We start from the raw sequence: 19,333 nt of genomic DNA, 5'->3' as shown, positions 1-19,333 counted from the left end.
GAACTTTCTGACAATTCTTTTAGCCACTCGGGTCTTTTTAGCTGATGAGTGCTTTTCAGTCATGCGGTAAATATGCATTTCTTCCTTAAAATATACTCATAAGGTGGGAAACTGGGAGTTTCCTCATGGAAGACAAAATGCAAAGCAAGGGCCCTAACCGGTTTGGCTCAGTGGATAGAGCTTTGGCCTGTGGGCTTAAGGGTCCCAGGTTCGATCCCGGTCAAGGGCATTGCGGGCACGTCCCCAGTAGGGAGTGTGCAGGAGGCAGCTGATGGATGTTTTTCTCTCTCATTGATGTTTGTAACTCTCTATCCCTCTCCCTTCCTCTCTGTAAAAAAATCAATAAAATATATTAAAACAATGCAAAGCAAGGGAGTTTAGTACGGTTTTCTTTAGAATTCCGTGCGGGTTGGTCACCTTGGCTGTGGTCGCATCTGACATGTAATGGGTGTTGGAGACACTCCATCCCGCGTGGAGTGGGACGGCGGCGCGGCGCGCTCATCTCCTCCCGTCCGCCAGGGCGGCGCTGCGCGGAGGCCGCCGTCCCTCCGCGGAAGGCGCCGCTCTTGGCCGTGGCGCCGCCGGCGCTGCGAGGAGGTACTTCCGGCCGGGTTCTGGGCGCCGCTCCCGTGGCTGTGTGGGCTGCTGCTGCCGGCTCTGCGGCAGGCGGCGGCGATGGAGCGCCCGGGGCCCAGCGAAGGTGGGTCCGGTGAGGCGAGCAGGGCGGGGAGGGGAGGGGCGGGCCGGGCTGGGCTCCGGGGGCCCGCACTAACGAGGTCCCCTTTCTCTCCTCCTCTCGCCCCCATGACAGGCTCTGAGGCGTCGGGACCGGACCCGCAGCTAGCGGTCACCATGGGCTTCACGGGGTTCGGTGAGTGCACGCCCGTCCCCTGCAGGGTTTTCAGATCCGCAGGCCGGGGAGGCCGAGCTGGCACCTCCCCCGCACCGCCCGGAGCGCCAGGTCCTAGTGGCTTGCTCTGTGTGCATCTCGCAGTGCCTCCTCCTTTCCTACCTCCCGCCTGTCTGTCGGGGCCGCTCCGGTGACACTCGGGGAAGCCGAGTGAGGAAGAGGTTGCGGGGTGAGCCGCGCGCGGACGGGGTGGGTTGGTGGAGGGAGTGTTTCAGTTGCGTCCTGAGGCTGACACCCAACCCCTGGCTGTGGTCTGTAATGTGATGGCTCTCTTAGCAACAGATGGGCTAAGTGCTTATGAAGGTTTTCAATTTTTTTTTTAATAGGGTTTTATTGATTCTAGAAGGGAGAGGGAGAGAGAGAAACATCAACGATGAGAATCATCCATCCGCTGCCTCTTGCTCGCCCCCTCCTGGGGATGGAGCCCGCGTCCGGGCATGTGCCCTGACCGCACACCGGCTGGACGGTTTTAACTTCTTTTTTTTTAAAAATTATTTTAGAGAGAGGAAGGGGGAGAGAGAGAGGAAAAAAAAAAAAAAAAAAAAAACAACACACGTCGATTTATTGTGCATTCATTGGTTGAATCTTATATGTGCCCTGGCCTGGCACGAACCTGAAACCTTGGCATATCGGGGGCAACGCTCTCCCAGCTGAGCTACCTGAGCGGGGCCCACGTTCTTTCTGAGTCCAGCCTTTCATCTCCAGATCATCCCTCCGTCTCTCTGCAGAGCCTAGGCTGGGCATGCTACAAGGAAAAAGGCCAAACAGAGATGTAGGCACCTGTTAATAAAAATAAGCACACGTTGTTGTCTCACCCCATTTCTGTTGGGTCTTGGAGAGAACAAATGTCAGGCTAATGTGCCCAGACTTTTTGTTCATTCTTTCATATATTCACTTACTTTGGTAATGTATATAATTTGTTTAATTCTTCATATTGTGAGGATTTCCCCATATTGTAAAATGTTCCTCCAAAACGTGATTTTTTTAAAAAACATTTATTTATTTACTTTAAATTTTATTGGGGTGCCTTAGCTGGTTTGGCTCAGTGGATAGAGCATTGGGCCTGTGGACTGAAGGATCCCAGGTTCGATTCCAGACAAGGGCACATGCCTGGGTTGTGGGCTCGATCCCCAGTAGGGGCCACACATCTCTCATCATTGATGTTTCTCTCTCTCTCCCTCTCATTTCCTCTCTGAAATCAATAAAAAAAAAAAAACTTATAATTTTATTGGGGTGACATTAGTCAACATGAACTAAAACATGATTTTTAATGGATGAATAGTAGTCTATTTAATAGAAGTGTCATAATTTGTAGTAATTTAAACTTTCCCCTACGTAGTTTCTAATTCTTTTATCAAGAATGCTAAAGTGAACATTGTTGCAAATAACTATCTCCTTTTGTAAAAGGAATTTTGTGTGTATTTCCATTGGGTAGCTTTCTAGAGGGACTACTTTAATAGAAATGTAAGTATGAAAATGCAGCCAAAACATTGGGAGTGTACCTTTTAACTCTTATTGATACATATTACCCCAGCGCTCTGCAGAAAGGTGGTTTCAATTTACATCAGCATCAGTGTTATATAAGAATGCCATTTTTACCATGTTCTTACTGATCGAGTAGGTATTTAAAAAACACAGTGAAAACGAATATAAAATTGCTTCCAAGCTCATTCAGGTTATGGTTTTAGGGCTGAGGTCCTGTTTCCTTGCTGGCTGTAAAGTGTGAGTCTTTGAGCTCCTTAAAGTACCTGCATTACTTGTGGTCTTGCGCTCTTCATCTTCAAACCAACCACAGCACCTTCCGTCCTCATACTTTACACCTCTCTGACTTCTGCCATGCTTGCTCTGCATCTTTGCTTGTAAGGACTCCTGCGATGAGATTGGGCCAGTGAGGATAATTTCTGTAGTTGGAAGTCCATAACTTTAATTACATCTGCAAAGGCCCTTTTGCCAGGTGGTGTTACATATTCACAGGCTCCGGTGGCCAGGGTCTGCTCATTCTCCTTTCTGCCTACCGTATCAGTGTTGTAGTTTCAAGGGGTCGTGTCTAGATGAATTAGCGGAGGATGGGAAAGTTGGCTGGTTAATGTCACTTAGTGATGAGATTTTCATTAAAAATTCACTGGGAAGTAACTCTTTCTTCCTTGATATTTTATGGTTGTCTTGTAGCCATGCTATAAATTAGAGCAAGCAGTTACTGATCAATCAGTAAAAATTTTTGAGTACCTAAAGTTTGGCCAGCTTAGTGCAAAATCACAATCTGTTACTTACTCCTATTTTAGGAAAAAAAGCTCGTACATTTGATTTGGAGGCAATGTTTGAACAGACTCGAAGAACAGCTGTGGAAAGAAGTCGGAAAACACTGGGTAAGAAGTTCAATTATCTGCTGTTTTATTTGTTTTAAATACTGTGTACACCTTACACAAGGATATTGACAGTTATTATAAGACTGAAAAAAGTTCAAAATTGTTAAAAGACCATATGTACTGGTTCCTTTGGAAGCAGAGATTTATTTATCTATTTAATCTTTATTTTTGAAAGTATTACGTATATCCCCCTTTTTACCCCACATTGACCCTCTCCAGCCCCCCCCCCCCCCACTGCCCCAGCCTTCACCACCCTAATGTCTGTGTCCATGGGTTATGCATATATGCATACAAGGGCTTTGGTTGATTACCGCCCACTCACCCACCCTCCCCGGTCTTCCCTCCGAGATTCCGCACTCTGTTCAATGTGGAAGCAGAAGTTTAAAAAAAACACATGGTAAAAGTTATATCTAAATAGGGTAAGCCCTAACCGATGTGGCTCAGTGGATAAAGCGTCGGCCTGCAGACTGAAGGGTCCCAGGTTCGATTCCGGTCAAGGGCATGTACCTTGGTTGCAGGCACATCCCCAGTAGGGGGTGTGCGGGAGGCAGCTGATAGATGTTTCTTTCTAACTCTCTATCCCTCTCCCTTCCTCTCTGTAAAAAATCAATAAAATATATTAAAAAAAAATAGGGTAAGAAGGTCTGAGTGCTAAAGTGTTTTAGAAGTGTGTGCTATGAACACAACAAGGATTCTAAATTAATATATGAGATCGGAATAGCAATTTTTTTATTACCTCTCCTTCCACCTCTATTTAATCCTCATTTCATTTTTTCTTTCCTGCTTACAGCGGAACCAGTATTTGGAAGGCTGGGCGAGAGGTGGCTCTCATAGCTGTGTACACCACTGACTGTTGACCCAGACAGTATAGAACATTGAGACATACAGTGAATGTGGCTGCTGCTGTTGAATCCCTGCATTAACGAGCTGTATCAGATATTTAATGAAGGTCTTAATTTCCAGACTCTCTGTTTTGGTAGCAGGTGGTTGCCAACTCTGGGTACCACCACCTCAGGGTCTTTGAAGGAGACTGACTCTACACTGCTTTCTTTGGAACTGCTTCAGATTGTTCTTACACTAGATCGAGTGGAGGGGGCTAGAAATCAGGCAGGACTCCTGGAAAAAATTAATTGAATGTTGTTCTTGGCATTGTTGGTTTTAAAATATTATAGCAATAATCCAATATAATAAAAGCGTAGTATGCAAATGGTCCCCTCAACCGGGAGGTTTTCCAGGAGCTTGACTAGGGGGCGGGGTGGCCGGGGGAAGGGAGGGAGGCAGTGCACGGGCCTCTAGTATTTAATATTTGGGAAGTGAGCTTCACATGAAATATTTTTGGTCTCTGGAAGAATAACAGTTTGTTTTTATTGTGAAAAGATAGCTTTCTACATATACTATTTATTGTGTGAAATTTCAAACACATACAAAAGTAGAGTAATAGAATCCCATGTATTTATCACACAGATTTAACTACTGTAATAATTTATGGCCAGGGTTATTTCCAGATAGTGTGCTGACAGGCAGTAAAGGCTGTCTGTCCTTCATAGCCCTTTGGAGAGAGGTAGGTTCACTGTTAGATAAGTGGTGCTCGTTAGATAATTTTGATACCGAAGCCATGTTTGGCTGCCCACTGCACAAAATCCAAATCAAGACACAGGCTGGTGGATGGAAAAAGTGGTTTATTCAAGTGCCGGCAGCTTGAGAAGATGGCGCACTCTTATTGACACAGGCAGGGGTTTTTCTAAGGAGGGAGGAGGAAGAAGAAAAACAGAACAAGGAATCAAAAGGAAGGGATTGAGAATTTTCTGTTGAGGGGGCTACATGCAAGTCAACACAGTCTGTTCAGATAACTGGTTGAAGGCCAGCAAATCTCTCAGAGCTGTAATGTCTGAAGGTCTAAAGGTTGGGGTCTGCTTCTTTTGAAGTTAGTTCCTAGAATTCTTAAGTGAATAGGCTGTTTATCTGCAGTCACATATTAGTTAACAGATCATCATTTATAGCAGGGGTGGGGAACCTTTTTTCTGCCAAGTGCCAGTTGGATATTTATAACATCATTCATGGGCCATACAAAATGATCAGCTTAAAAATTAGCCTGCTATATTTGGTCAAACATTTAATTACCCCTAAGGCCTTGACAGGGCCAGACCAAATGATTTCTAGGACCTTATATGGCCCATGGGCCGGATGTTCCCCACCCCTGATTTACAGAAACGGTGTCAAAAAGAATGGTAAGGTAGGCTACAGTTTTAGTCCTTAGAAAGTGGTCATATCAGTTGTGGAGCCTCAGTTCACTGCTTTGGGACCTAGCAGCTCTGTTACTTAACTTCTCTGTGGCTTAGAGTTATACCATGGAATACTACGCAGCAATAAACAAGAAGGATCTCTTACCCTTTGAGACAGCATGGAGGGACCTGGAGAGTTATGCTAAGTGAAATAAGCCAGTCAGAGAAAGACGAGTATCACATGATCTCACTCATATGTGGAATCTAATTAACAAAATAAACTGATGAACGGAGTGGATCCAGAGACATGGAAGCATGGAACAGAGTGTGGAATCTCGGAGGGAAGGTGATGGAGGGTGGTGGGTGGGCAGTGATCAACCAAAGTCCTTGTATGCATATATGCATAACTCATGGACACAGACAATAGGGTGGTGAAGGCCTGGGGTGTGGGGCAAGGGTGGGCTGGAGGGGGTCAGTGGGGGAAAAGGGGAGACATACATAATACTTTCAACAATAAGGATATAAAGGATAAAATAAAAACTTGGTTTGGCAATAAAAAGGTGAACGTGGGGTAATGGATATGCTCATTGATTCCATTTGGAGAATCCTTTCACAGATTATATGTGTATTACATCATCACGTTGTATACTTTAAATGTCTTACAATTTTGTCAGTTATACCTCAAAGCTAAAAAAAATAATAGTACCAACTTCAGAGGTTGTTGTGAAGAATAAAGATTAGTGGAAGTGCTTAGAACAATATCTGGTACATAGTAAGCTCCATGAACTAGCTGGGATTTTTTTTTAAGTTGAGGCTGACACTAAGATGCTTTTGGTTACTTGCAAAGAAGTCATAGGAGACCTAATTTAAAATGGCTCATATAGGAAACATTTAGTATCACACATGACAGGAATTCTGGAGTGGGGCTCTCCCATCTTCTGAGTTCTGACATGAAGGATGAAGTTTTTCTCCCTTTTCTGCTTTGCCACTTTGAGGGTATTGGCTTGTCCTAAGCTGACTGTCCTCATGGTCCAAAATTGTCAGCAGAATTTTGTTACATGCAGATGACCACTTCTGTGGGCTGAAAGGGAACTGTTTTGTGTATCACTTTTTAGGAGGAAGAAAACCTCTCTCTTTTTTAAAAAAATTTTTTTTAATATATATATATTTTTAAAATATATTTTATTGACTTTTTACAGAGAGGAAGGGAGAGGGAAAGAGAGTTAGAAACATCGATGAGAGAGAAACATCAATCGGCTGCCTCCTGCACACCCCCTACTGGGGATGTGCCTGCAACCAAGGTACATGCCCTTGACCGGAATCGAACCTGGGACCCTTGAGTCCGCAGGCCGACGCTCTATCCACTGAGCCAAACTGGTTAGGGCTTAATATTTTTATTGATATTTTACAGAGAGGAAGGGAGAGGGATAGAGAGCTAGAAACATCGATGAGAGAGAAACATCGATCAGCTGCCTCCTGCACACCTCCCACTGGGGATGTGCCTGCAACCAAGGTACATGCCCTTGACCGGAATTGAACCCGGGACCCTTCAGTCCACAGGCCGACGCTCTATCCACTGAGCCAAACCGGTTTCGGCAAGAAAACTTCTCTCAAATGTACCATTAGCTGGCTTACCGTCACATCTTATTGGCTAGTATTAGTGTGGCATACCAGCTCCAAACATAGCCATTGAAAGAGCAGTGTGGTTGACTTGGAATTGAGATTCACCCCAGGTGGGCAGAGAGGGGCCCAGCACCTGAAGTACAGTGCTGCCCCCTACCTAGAGAAAGCTCTGGCTTTCTGAGCAAGTCAAAAGGGGAAAATGTGCCTTGGTGTGGTTTCCTGATTAGGGTCACAACTGTCCCAAGGACCTGAGCCTAGAGTCCAGGTGTCCAAATGTGGTATTTCAGTGCCTCCCAACCTCACCCTGGATGGCGTGGAAAGATTACTGGAGAAGCTGGGTGACAGGAGCCTAGCAGGCCCACTCTTAAATTTGGACATTATCCTATTTTTTAATTTTTTTCAACCTCCAGCTATCAGAGTGTAGAATTGTTGATCCATATCAGCCTACCAGAGAACATACACACACTCAAAAATCCCAAAACAAAAACAACCTGAACTAGAGTTACAGCATTTGCTTTACTTCTTCCTGGAGAGTTTTATCTTCCACATCCTATCTAATAAAAGAGAAACATGCAAATTTACTGTACCTCTGCTACACCCACAAGCCATGCCCACCAACCAATCAGGAGTGAGTATGCAAATTAACCTAACAAAGATGGCGGTGGCCATGGAGCTGGAGCGAGCAGGAGGCTTGGGTTGCCCCCAGCGATGGAGGAAGCCAAGCTTCCCACCCGCCCTGGCTGGCCCTCGCCTCTGCTCAAGGCTACAAAGTTTCAATTATAGAAAGATAAGTAAATCCCAGATACCTGCTTCCAGCTGGCCCTGGCCTCCGCTCAAGGAGGCACTGAAAAAAAAAAAGCAAAAAAGGAGGGGCTGGGAGCTTGGGTCACCAGGGGCTGTGGCCAGCCTGCAAACAGCCATCAGCCCCTCACCCAGGCTGGCCAGGCACCCCATTGGGGACCCCCATCCTGAAGGGGCTGTGGCCAGCCTGCAAACAGCCATCAGCCCCTCACCCAGGCTGGCCAGGCACCCCATTGGGGACCCCCATCCTGAAGGGGCTGTGGCCAGCCTGCAAACAGCCATCAGCCCCTCACCCAGGCTGGCCAGGCACCCCAGCGGGACCCCCACCCTGACCCGGGACACCCTTCAGGGCAAACCAGCCGACCCCCACCCATGCACCAGGCCTCAAGCTATACTAATAAAAGGGTAATATGCTAATTAGACTGGGAGACCTTCCAGACATTCTTCTGGACAAAGCCATGATGGCGGGGCCGAGGTAGAGATGGTTAGAGGCCAAGAGGGGAGGGCAGTTGTGGGTGATCAGGCCAGGATGGGACGGCAGTTGTGGGTGATCAGGCTGGTGGGGGGTGGAGCCGTTGGAGGTAAGCAGACCAGCAGGGGGGGCCAGTTGGGGGTGAGCAAGCCATCAGTGGGGGTCAGTTGGAGGTGATCAGGACAGCAGGGGGTGGCAGTTTGGAGTCAGCAGGCCAGCAGGGCGTCAGTTGGGGGCGAGCAGACCAGTGGGGAGGGAAGGTGGGGGTGAGCAGACCAGCAGGGGGGCAGATGGGGGTGAGCAGGCCAGCAGGGGAGGCAGTTGGGGGTGAGCACACTGGCACGGGAGGCAGTTGGGGGTGATCAGGCTGGTGGGGGGGCATTTGGGGGCAAGCAGGCTGGCAGCGGGGGGCAGTTGATGAGGGGTGAGCAGGTTAGCAGGCAGAGTGGTTAGGGGCAATCAGGCTGGCAGGCAGGCAGGTGAGCGGTTAGGAGCCAGCAGTCCCGGATTGCGAGAGGGATGTCCAACTGCCAGTTTAGGCCCGATCCCTGTAAACTGGCAGTAGGACATCCTTCGAAGGGTCCCAGGTTGGAGAGGGTGCAGGCTGGGCTGAGGAACACCCCCCCATGCACGAATTTCGTGCACTGGGCCTCTAGTCTATATATAAAACCCTAAGCGACCATTACAACCAAACAACCAGAACGACTGGAACAACCAGAACTAACGGTCGACCAGTCACTATGATGCGCACTGATCACCAGGAGGCAGACGCTCAACACAGGAGCTGCTCCCTGGTAGTCAGTGCACTCCCACAGCGGGAGCACCGCTCAGCTGACTGACCCGTCTCAGTGGTCCACCAGCCTGGCGGCAGCCACCCCCTCCCTCAGTAGTCCGTCAGGTCCAATCTCCAGAGAACAGGCCAGGCACCGATGCACCAGTGCTGCTGGCACAATCCCGACAGTGCTGCCAGCCTCCTGGAAGTCGGCCTTGGGCACTGAAGCCTTCCCCTTCCTAGACGCTCTGCAAGGAAGAAAGGATATAAAAGTGGCCACCAGGTGGCTCCTGCCAAACGGTGTGAACATTAGCAGGACGGATCCGGATACTGGGCCGGCAAGGGCATCTCACTGCCCGCCCGGATGGCCGATCGTATCCCGCCCCCCAACCCCCCTCGGGATCCCACCCGTGTACGAATTCGTGCACCAGGCCTCTAGTTTGAAATAAAAGACTAGTTAGTTGTGGACATTTGCTGGTTATCTCCTTGTTTCTCATCCTTCATAACCAAGCAAGGGAAGACTCTGAAGAGTACAATATTCTAATTAATAAGTGCCCTGTGATACTGCTTAACTTTGGGTGTATTGTTTTTCATTATTAAGGAAAAAATGTTAAAGATTATCTCAGGCTGTTGAAGATGGTAGCAGGTGAGAAACGGACTCTTCATATAATTCATTTACTTCCCGTTGTATTCCCCATTGTAGAGTTTGATAATCAGAGGAAAGAGATTAAATTTCCTTGGATAAACTTATGTCTTTCCAAAGTAAACAACTCTACAAATCTAATATAATTGACATTTTCTCATGATTTTGGTAGGAAGTCTCTGACCAAAACTCCAGTGTGGGAAATTCAGAAATGAACAAAGTGCTGACTTTATGGTTTAAAGCATTCAAAATAAAAAGTGAAATTAGGTGGGGATGTGAAGTACAGCATGGGAAATACGGTAAATAATATCGTCATAACTATGTATGGTGCCAGGTTAGGTACTTGAAATATCAGGGGAACACTTTGTAAAGTACATGGTTGTTTAACCACTGTGCTGTACACCTGAAATTAAAATAATATAATTGAATGTAAACTATAATTGAAAAAAAAGTATAAAAGTGTAATTACATCAAATCTTACCTTTGAACACTTTTTTACTTATCACCTTCCATATCTTTCTACATGGACCAATCCAGGTTCAAATTCTAATCACATGCTAATTTTATTGAGCATATTTGTTAATATTTTCCAAGTTTTGTACATTTTTTATCATTACTTGTATTGGATTTATTTTATATTATGTTGATATACAGTAATTCACTTATTTTCCCAGTGTTGGGTATTTAGGGTGATATTTTTTTGCTTTTAGTGATAACACTAAGTTACATTTTCATGACTGTTAATTTTCAACCTTTTTAATAACTGACAAATTTTGAAGTTTTAACTGTTGGAAATTTATTTTTATCTTTTCAGAGGCAAGAGAAAAAGAGGAAGAAATGAACAAAGAGAAAGAATTAAGAAGGCAAATTGAAGATATTGAACCAACATCTTCAGGCTCAAATGTGGTCAGAAATTGCTCTAAATCATCTTCCAGGTGCTTGACTTTCTCAAAAGGATTCTATTAAACTATCATTTTCTAGATGTTCATAGCACAAGTTAGGCAAAGTTCCTGATATTAAAAGCTTGCATAATTTCTCCTACTTTAGGCAGTAGTATAGTATATCCCTAGGATCATGAGAGGGTCCTGTGTCACACTGAATCAGTTGAGGTTTTCTAAAGTTTTCCAGATGCAGTGTTGAAATCTGTGCCCTTTTTTTTGTAATCCTCACCAGAGGACACTTTTTCCATTGATTTTTAGAGAGAGAGGAAGGGAGGATGGGAGGGAGAGATAGATAGGCAGATAGAAAGAGAGAGAGAGAGAGAGAGATGTGAGAGAGAAACATTGATCGGTTGCCTCTGGTATGTGTCCAGACCAGGAATCGAACCCACAACCTTTTGGTGTCAGGACAATGCTCCAACCAACTGAGCCACACAGGCCAGGGCTGTGCTTTTATGATTTGTTTAAGAAATGAGTCCTTAACTCTGTAGTCATTATTTCTGGTATTTTCTTCTAAAGCTTTAAAGTTTTATTTTTCATATTTAAGTCTAATTAACATAAAATTGTGGATAATCTGAAGTTGTCATCCAGTTCTTATGTTTTCCTTCACATGGATAATCAATTTTGCCAGCCTCTTTATTTTGAATGTTAAAAATTTTTTATTTAATAGACTTTATTTGTAAGTGCAGTTTTAGATTCATAGCAAAATTGAGCAGAAGGTATGGAGATTTTTCCATATGCCTCCTGCCCCCATACATTTATAGCCTTCCCCATTATGAACATCTCCCATCAAAGTGGTACATTTGTTACAGTTGATGAACCTACACTAACACATCATTATCACTCAGAATTCATAGTTTCCATGAGGGTTCACCTTTGGTGTTGTACATTCTATGGTTTGGACAAATATATAATGACATGTAGCTCTACCATTGTCGTATCAATCAGAATGGTCTCACTGCCTTAAACATTTTCTTGCTCCACCTATTTATTGCTCCCTCCCTGCTGTTAACAATCCCTCGTCTTTTCTTTTTTTCTTTTTTTCTTTTTATTTTTATTTTTTTTAAATAAATCTTTATTCAGATTATTACAATTATTTCTCCTTTTTCCCCCCATAGCTCCCCTCCACCCCTTTCCCACCCCACCCTCTGCCCTTACCCCCCCCCCCCCCACTGTCCTCATCCATAGGTGTATGATTTTTGTCCATTCTCTTCATGAACCCCCCCATACCCCTTTCCCCCTGAGAATTATCAGCCCACTCCCTTTCTATGCCCCTGATTCTATTATATTCACCAGATTATTCTGCTCCTCAGGTTTTTAATTCACTTGATTTTTAGGTTGGCTTGTTGATAGATAGGTATTTGTTGTTCATAATTTTTTCTCTTTACTTTTTTCTTCTTCCTCTTCTTTAAGAATACCTTTCAGCATTTCATATAGTACTGGTTTGGTGGTGATGAACTCCTTCAGCTTTTTCTTATCTGTGAAGCTCTTTATCTGCCCTTCAATTCTGAATGATAGCTTTGCTGGGTAGAGTAATCTTGGTTGTAGGTTCTTGCTATTCATCACTTTGAAAATTTCTTGCCACTCCCGTCTGGCCTGCATAGTTTCTGTTGAGAAGTCAGCTGACAGTCGTATGGGTGCTCCCTTGTAGGTAATTAACTGTTTTTCTCTTGCTGCTTTTAATATTCTCTCTTTGTCTTTTGCTCTTGGCATTTTAATTATGATGTGTCTTGGTGTGGTCCTCTTTGGATTCCTTTTGTTTGGGGTTCTGTGGGCTTCCTGGACTTGTAAGTCTATTTCTTTCACCAGTTGGGGGAAGTTTTCGGTCATTATTTCTTCAAATAGGTTTTCAGTATCTTGCTCTCTCTCTTCTTCTGGCACCCCCATAATTCTGATGTTGGTACGCTTGAAGTTGTCCCAGAGTCTTCTTACATTATCTTCAACTTTTTGGATTTTTTTTTTTGCTTTTTGCTTTTTCGGTTGAGTGTTTTTTGCTTCTTTGTATTTCAATTCTTTGACTTGATTCTTGTGTTCCTCTATTCTGTTTCTGGGTCTCTGTATAATATTTTTTATTTCAGTCAGTGTATGTTTAATTTCTAGTTGGTCTTTTTTCATATCTTCGAGGGTCTCGTTATATTTATCGGCCTTTTCTAGGATATTCTTAAAAAGTCTTATAACGGTGGTTTTGAATTCTATATCCAGTCGTTTGTTTTCCTCCATTTCTTTCGTTTGTGATCTGATTCTTTGACCCCGCATTTTCACTGAATCCCTGAGTTGGTAAGGTAGATATTTGTGCTAGGTTTCCAATATGGCCCAGTGGGTCTGCTTCCCCAGTTAACCTGAGGTGGACACTCTTGGTGCACCCCTTTGTGGACTGTGTGTACAGCCTTGTTGTAATTAAGTCTTTATTGTTGTTGGTATCACTGGGAAGAATTGACCTCCAGGCCAGTTGGCTGTAAGGATCAGCTGTGTCTATGCTGGGAGAAGCCCGGTGCTGGAGACAGCCTTATAGGATTAGACTTGCCAAATTGCAATAGCCTCTGTGCTCAGCTTGGATGGGGTGGAGTCTCAGTCTTGGCTTCCGGTCAGCCCCGCCCCTGCGCGCATGTGCGCTTTCCGTCCTCCGCCTTCCCCAGCTCGAGTCTCCGCCTGAGAGTCCAGACTCCCCCCACAAGAGCGTGGGTCCCCAGGGGCTCGCCTGGAACTGGGGTTCACTGCAGTCAGAACTGGGGCTCGGTGCAGTCAGAATCCTCTGACTCCCCTCCACTAGGGAAAGCCTGTGGCAACCCCCGCAGCCTTTGTGCGCACCGGCGCGGCGCGTGTGCGCACTTTCAGTCCTCCGCCTTCCCCGGCTCCTGAGTCTCCGCCCGAGAGTCCAGACTCCCCCTACAAGAGCGTGGGTCCCCAGGGGCTCGCCTGGAACCGGGGTTCACTGCAGTCAGAACTGGGGCTCAGTCAGGATCCTCTGACTCCCTTTCACTAGGGAAAGTCTATGGCTACCTCCGCAGCCTTTGTGCGCACTGGCCCGTGTGCGCCTTCAGACTTCTGCCTTTCCCAGCTCGCGGTCCGAGGCTTCCTTCCCCCTTCCGCCAGAGGAAGTCAGCCAAGCTCTCAGCCGCCCTTCCTCTCTGCGCGCACAAAGCCCCTTTGCCGTACCTCCAATTCTCTGTGAGCTTTTCTCCTTCCTTCTAGTTGTAGAATTTTCACTCAGCCTGCTTTCCTGTGGTTCTGGATGGTGTCCGTTCTGTCTTTTAGTTGTAGTTTTGAAATTGTTGTGCGAGGCAGCAGTTTAGGTGTTTACCTATGCCGCCATCTTGGTCTCACCTCGTCTTTTCTTTTTTTAATGTTTTCATTGATTTCAGAGAGAGGAAGGGAGAGGAAGAGAGAGAGAGAGAAGCATCAATGATGAATTTGCTTCCTATGTTACTATACATCTTATTTAATGCTTAGCTAAGCTGTCTTTTAAAAAGTCAGCTGAGAAAAAAATTAGGATTTGATTCTTAACTGTCTTTTCATCTAATACATATTGTTTCTCAGGCTATGGTTCATATATATATATATATTTAAGAATATATTTCATTGATTTCAGAGAGGAAGGGAGAGGGAGAGAGAGATAGAAACATCAATGATGAGAGAGAATCATTGATTGGCTGCCTCCTGCATGCCCCACACTCGGGATCGAGCCCACAACCCAGGCATGTGCCCTGACCTGGAATTGAACCGTAACCCCCTGGTTCATAGGTCAATGCTCAACTGAGCCACACCGGCTAGGGCTAGGCCAGCCGTGGGCAAACTACGGCCTGCGGGCCGAATCCGGCCCGTTTGGCTGTTCTATCCGGCCCGCGGAGCCGAAAGACCGTACCCTTTTATGTAATGATGTTTACTTTGAATTTATATTAGTTCACACAAACACTCCATCCATGCTTTTGTTCCGGCCCTCCGGTCCAGTTTAAGAACCCATTGTGGCCCTCGAGTCAAAAAGTTTGTCCACCCCTGGGCTAGGCTCTGGTTCATATTTGGTACCACATTGAGTCAAAGGCATTTTTAAACATGGAATGTGTTCTGTTTCCTGTCAGGGACATTTTTGGACATAATTTCATGGACTTTGTTTTTCAGAATATTGAAAATATGTTAAAGATTGTTTATTTTTTTGGCTTGTGTACATCAGAAGCAAAAAGGCAGAAATGGAGTTAGAGGCTGCATGGAGAAGCTGATGCCGTCCATCCAGTTTCATGTGGGTATCAGGCCTGCACTTTAAGCCCTGAAATCAGCATGGGCCCATGCTTTCTTCTGAGCTCGTTAACTCAGTTAAAGCATGGATGCTAAGGATTAGCATTTCAGTTTAGAGTTCTCTATGGTTTGAATAATTTTGCATTGAGAAAGTCTGACTTCTGAACCAGCACAGCTGGAAAACTGACTTAATCACAAGGGAGAAAATTTGGGAGAGTGAATGTTTTAATACAAATTTGTTCAGTCCCCCAACCATTACTTATTTGTTGAATATCTGTTGTGGCTTAGGCACTGCTTCAGGCGCTGGGGATACAGCAGCTAGCAAGTCAGATGGAACTCTGTGCTCATATTATTGGGGTTACTTGAAGGGATGGATAACAGATATAAAAAATAAATAAACACTCAAATGAGGTAACTTAGCATGTAGGTAACAAAGATAATCAAAGTAAGGTAAATGAGGTAATAGTGAGTGATAGGGTGTGTTTGGAAGTTTAGAAGACCTCTTTGCGGAGGCGATGTTTGAGGAGATCGCGATGAAGAGAAAGAGGCGGTATGCAGTCAGTTCCAAGAGGGAACTGCCAGGCAGAGACCCTCGTGCTGAACCAGGCTTACCCTACTCACTTAGGAAGAAGCCTGTGGGGCTGGAGCTGTTGCAAGAACAAAGGGAAACTCTCTATAGAGGTTTGCTGGCTCCTCCCTTTGTGTAAGGATAGCATGCATGTGAGAATGTATTCCTTTCAATATTGAACCTAGATAAAAATAAAAAGAAAAATCCGATTTTTTCTTTAATGGTTACGTCAGGCATCATTTGGGTGCTAGAGACATAGCAATGAAAGCAAAGGAGGGAAATTTTTGTTTTCACGGAGCTTACATACTGGAAATACTTTATTAGAAGGCAGTGACACTTTTGAGTCCTATAAAATATTTGATAGTTTAATTGATACAATTATGAGTGCAGTTCTCAACCCTTTGGGATGGGGTAGGTGGTGGAGGGATGGTGGATGATGGTGGCTTCCAGAGTGCTTAGAGGTGTTTGATAAAGACCTTCTTGAGAGTGTGTGTTCTCTGATGTGCTGGGTAGAAAAACAATAGAGAATCAATATGGTACTTCCCAGAATAATATATTTTTAGAATCCCTAATGCTACATTTAGCATTTTAGCAACTCAGCAAACTTGGATTAGAACTGAGAAATAATTTGTATTTTAGAAAATATATTGAAATATTCTTGGAATAATAAGAACTTTCTTACATGACTGGCTTTATTCACCTTTGTGGCTAACAGTGATTGGATTCAAATATAGTAAAGAGTGATTTTTTTTTCTTGTGGATGTAGTACCTTGCAGTTTTTCGTACACATCCCGATTGTTCTGCTGGCCCTTTATGAGGAACCATGGTCTACTGGGCCTCTAATGTATAATTGATATGGCCTTTATTTCTGACTTTAATTTATGTTTATGTAAGATAAGTAGATAAAATAAGTTTTTTAGTATGTTCTTAAGATGAAAACAATTTGAATACTCAGTTGTTAAGGGAGAGTCAGGGTTTCCTGAGAAATGTTGCCACAGAGGCAAAGAATTCTCTTTTTGTATTTTCAGTGATACAAGCAGTAGTGAAAGTGAAGAGAGTTCTGATTCCTCTGATGATGAGCTGATTGGCCCTCCTTTACCCCCTACAATGGCGGAAGAACCCGTTGAGCGTATGGAGGAAGCTATTGGTCGTTTACCTCCACCTCTTCAGGAGGAAGAGGAACATAGTGATGATGATGATGATGATGGTGCTTCAGAAGAGGAGGAAGTAAGTATTTAAGAATTCAGTGGCATAGTGTCTTTAGAGTAATGTAGACATCAATTCCCTGCTGGACTGTTATCTGTTATTCATAAGTGAGAGCAAATTAAAAAGAAAAAATCTGAGTTACTGAAAGCCCTTGTTGAAAGACTGTAAAGGATGTACTTCTGGAATAAAGAAATAGAATTCAAAAATAATAAATGGAGGGCCAGAAGCAATGTGTTAAAAAAGAAATTGAGTGTAAAGGATGGTAATGATGATTAAATTTGGAAGACAGAAAGGTGTTGGGAACGGGAAAAATTTGCTGAATGAAGGCCTAAATCTCTGCAAGTGCATGATATGTTGGTGAAATGTCATGTGATTAGTGTATGGCTGAGTTTGCTTACTAGGAACAAGTGGAAAGATGAGGCTGGTGAGATAAAATTCAGAGAGCAGTACATAGATGTACTTTCTGGAGGAGCTGGAATTTGAATGAGCCTTATAGAGGGTGTCATTTTGGTAGACATGGTGGGGGTAGGTCACATTCTGTCTACATAGAGTGAATGGCAGAAACAAAGGCACAGTGTGCAAGAATAGATTCAAGACGATGGGAAAATTCAGGTTGTCTAGAATAGAAAGTTGATAAATAAAAGACCAGACCTTTGACGTGGAACTGCTGTGTGATTAAACCTAAAATGCAGCTATGCAGAGGAGTAAAAACATGCCTTGATGGGGCTCAGAAACCCATTTGTAAGCTTTAGCTTTTTATGGTGCTAATGAAAGTCTGTCAAGAGATTAGCAGCTTGCTGGTTTGTTTTTATAAGATTATTTGCATTGATTCTTTATGGAAATAAATCAGTCTTTTTTATGATCTTTTATTATAAGTACTAGAGGCCCGGTGCATGAAAATTCATGCAGTTGGGGGGTCCTTCAGCCCGGCCTGTGCCCTCTTGCAGTCTGGGACCCCTTGGGGGATGTCCGACTGACGGCTTAGGCCCTCTCCCCAGGGGATCGGGCCTTAGCTGGCAGTCGGACATCCCTCTGGCAGCCTGGGAGCCTTTGGGGGATGTCCACCTGCCGGCTTATTCGGACATCCTTAGCGCTGCCGTGGAGGCGGGAGAGGCTCCTGCCACCGCTGCTACACTGGCCAGCTGTGAGCTGTCTTCTAGCTGAGCGGCGCTCCCCCTGTGGAAGTGCGCTGATAAGTTAATATGCAAGTCAAAGCAAGGCTGTTGGTGATGTGTGCCAACAGTAGCCTCAGTTTTAAAGTGTGCACTAATGGGCAATGCAGAGCTTATTAGTGTTGTTTGTGGATTAACTCTGGAGCTTCAGAAGGGAGACAAAACAGGACTGGGAGATTCCTTATTTATTTTCCAGTTCTCATTCAGACATGCCACAGCCAGCGTTTTCCAAGCTGCCGGACATGGTGGGTGAAGCAGATAGCTTGGGAGTTTGAATGTTGTGAGTGTGGCGTTGCAGTGGTCTTCCTAGATTTGGATAAATTATATTGGCCTTGAATGGAGGCCTTCAGTTTTCAGATTTTGTGGTTTGATAGTAGATGAGTTGCACCCTTAGGCGGTTTTTTAGGTTCTGAGTGAGAACACACGTTTTCCGCTGTGTTGTATTTGCTATTTGGGATATTGGCAGCTGGCTACCTCCAACACTAATAGAGTCAGGGATCATAGGCAAAGGAAATCTGCTGTTTATTGTCTTCAGTGTAAGTGTTGTGGGATCTACACAAATTAGCATGATTAATTTAGGTAATTTGCAGTATTTGGCAACATTGAGGTTAAAACTTTCTGGCCTTTGAAAGAATCTTGTTTTTGTGGTTGGTTGGACTTAGGGTGTAATAATTTTTTGCTTGTTAAAAAAATTTTTTTTAATTGATTTCAGAGAGGAAGGAAGAGGGAGAGAGAGAGATAGAAACACCAATGATGAGAGAGAATCACTGATTGGTTGCCTCCTGCACGCAACCCGGGCATGTGCCCTTGACCCGAATTGAACCTGGGACCCTTTAGTCTGCAGGCCAATGCTCTACCACTGAGCCAAACTGGTTAGGGCAATTTTTTTGGTTCTGAATTTAGTTACTTAAGGAAATCTGTTTGAGGTAATTCTAAACAAAATTATAAAAGATTATTTCATATCAGAATGCTAGTTATATTTTTACAATTTGGGATATGTAAAAATTGTCCCATATACTTATCAAGGCTTAATCATTTTATGGGTACCTTTGATCTCTCTCATACTTGGATTCTTTTTTTTTTTTTTTTTAATATATTTCTTTATTGATTTCAGAGAGTAAGGGAGAAAGAGAGAGAAACATCAATGATGAGAGAGAATCATTGATTGGCTGCCTCCTGCACGCTCCCCACTGGGGATTGAGCCCGCAACCCAGGCACGTGCCCTTGGCTGGAATTGAACCTGGGACCCTTCAGTCCGCAGTCTGATGCTCTGTCCGCTGAGCCAAGCTGGCTAGGGCGGATTCTTTTTTTTTAATATGTTTTTATTGATTTCAGAGAGAGGAAAGAAGAGGGAGAGAGAAAGAGAGAAAAACAATGATGAGAGAGAATTATTGATCAGCTGCCTCCCGC

General features: G+C 44.5%; 1 protein-coding gene across 1 annotated transcript in view; it reads left to right on the top strand.

Moving 5' to 3' along the window:
- Window positions 1–589: 589 nt before the first annotated feature.
- The window catches only part of WDR70 (WD repeat domain 70), a 187,298-nt gene continuing 168,554 nt past the window's right edge, over window positions 590–19,333 (top strand). Inside the window, exons 1-5 of the mRNA XM_080679033.1 lie at window positions 590–700; window positions 812–871; window positions 3,193–3,276; window positions 10,624–10,744; window positions 16,574–16,772. Coding sequence (XP_080535159.1) covers window positions 676–700; window positions 812–871; window positions 3,193–3,276; window positions 10,624–10,744; window positions 16,574–16,772 — 489 coding nt within the window. The 5' untranslated portion in view covers window positions 590–675. The remainder of the gene's footprint in view (window positions 701–811; window positions 872–3,192; window positions 3,277–10,623; window positions 10,745–16,573; window positions 16,773–19,333) is intronic.

Source organism: Plecotus auritus (genome assembly GCF_963455305.1).
Source record: "Plecotus auritus genome assembly, chromosome: 7".
In the NCBI taxonomy this organism is placed as follows: Eukaryota; Metazoa; Chordata; class Mammalia; order Chiroptera; family Vespertilionidae; genus Plecotus; species Plecotus auritus.
This window is presented reverse-complemented; position numbering and strand designations above follow the sequence as displayed.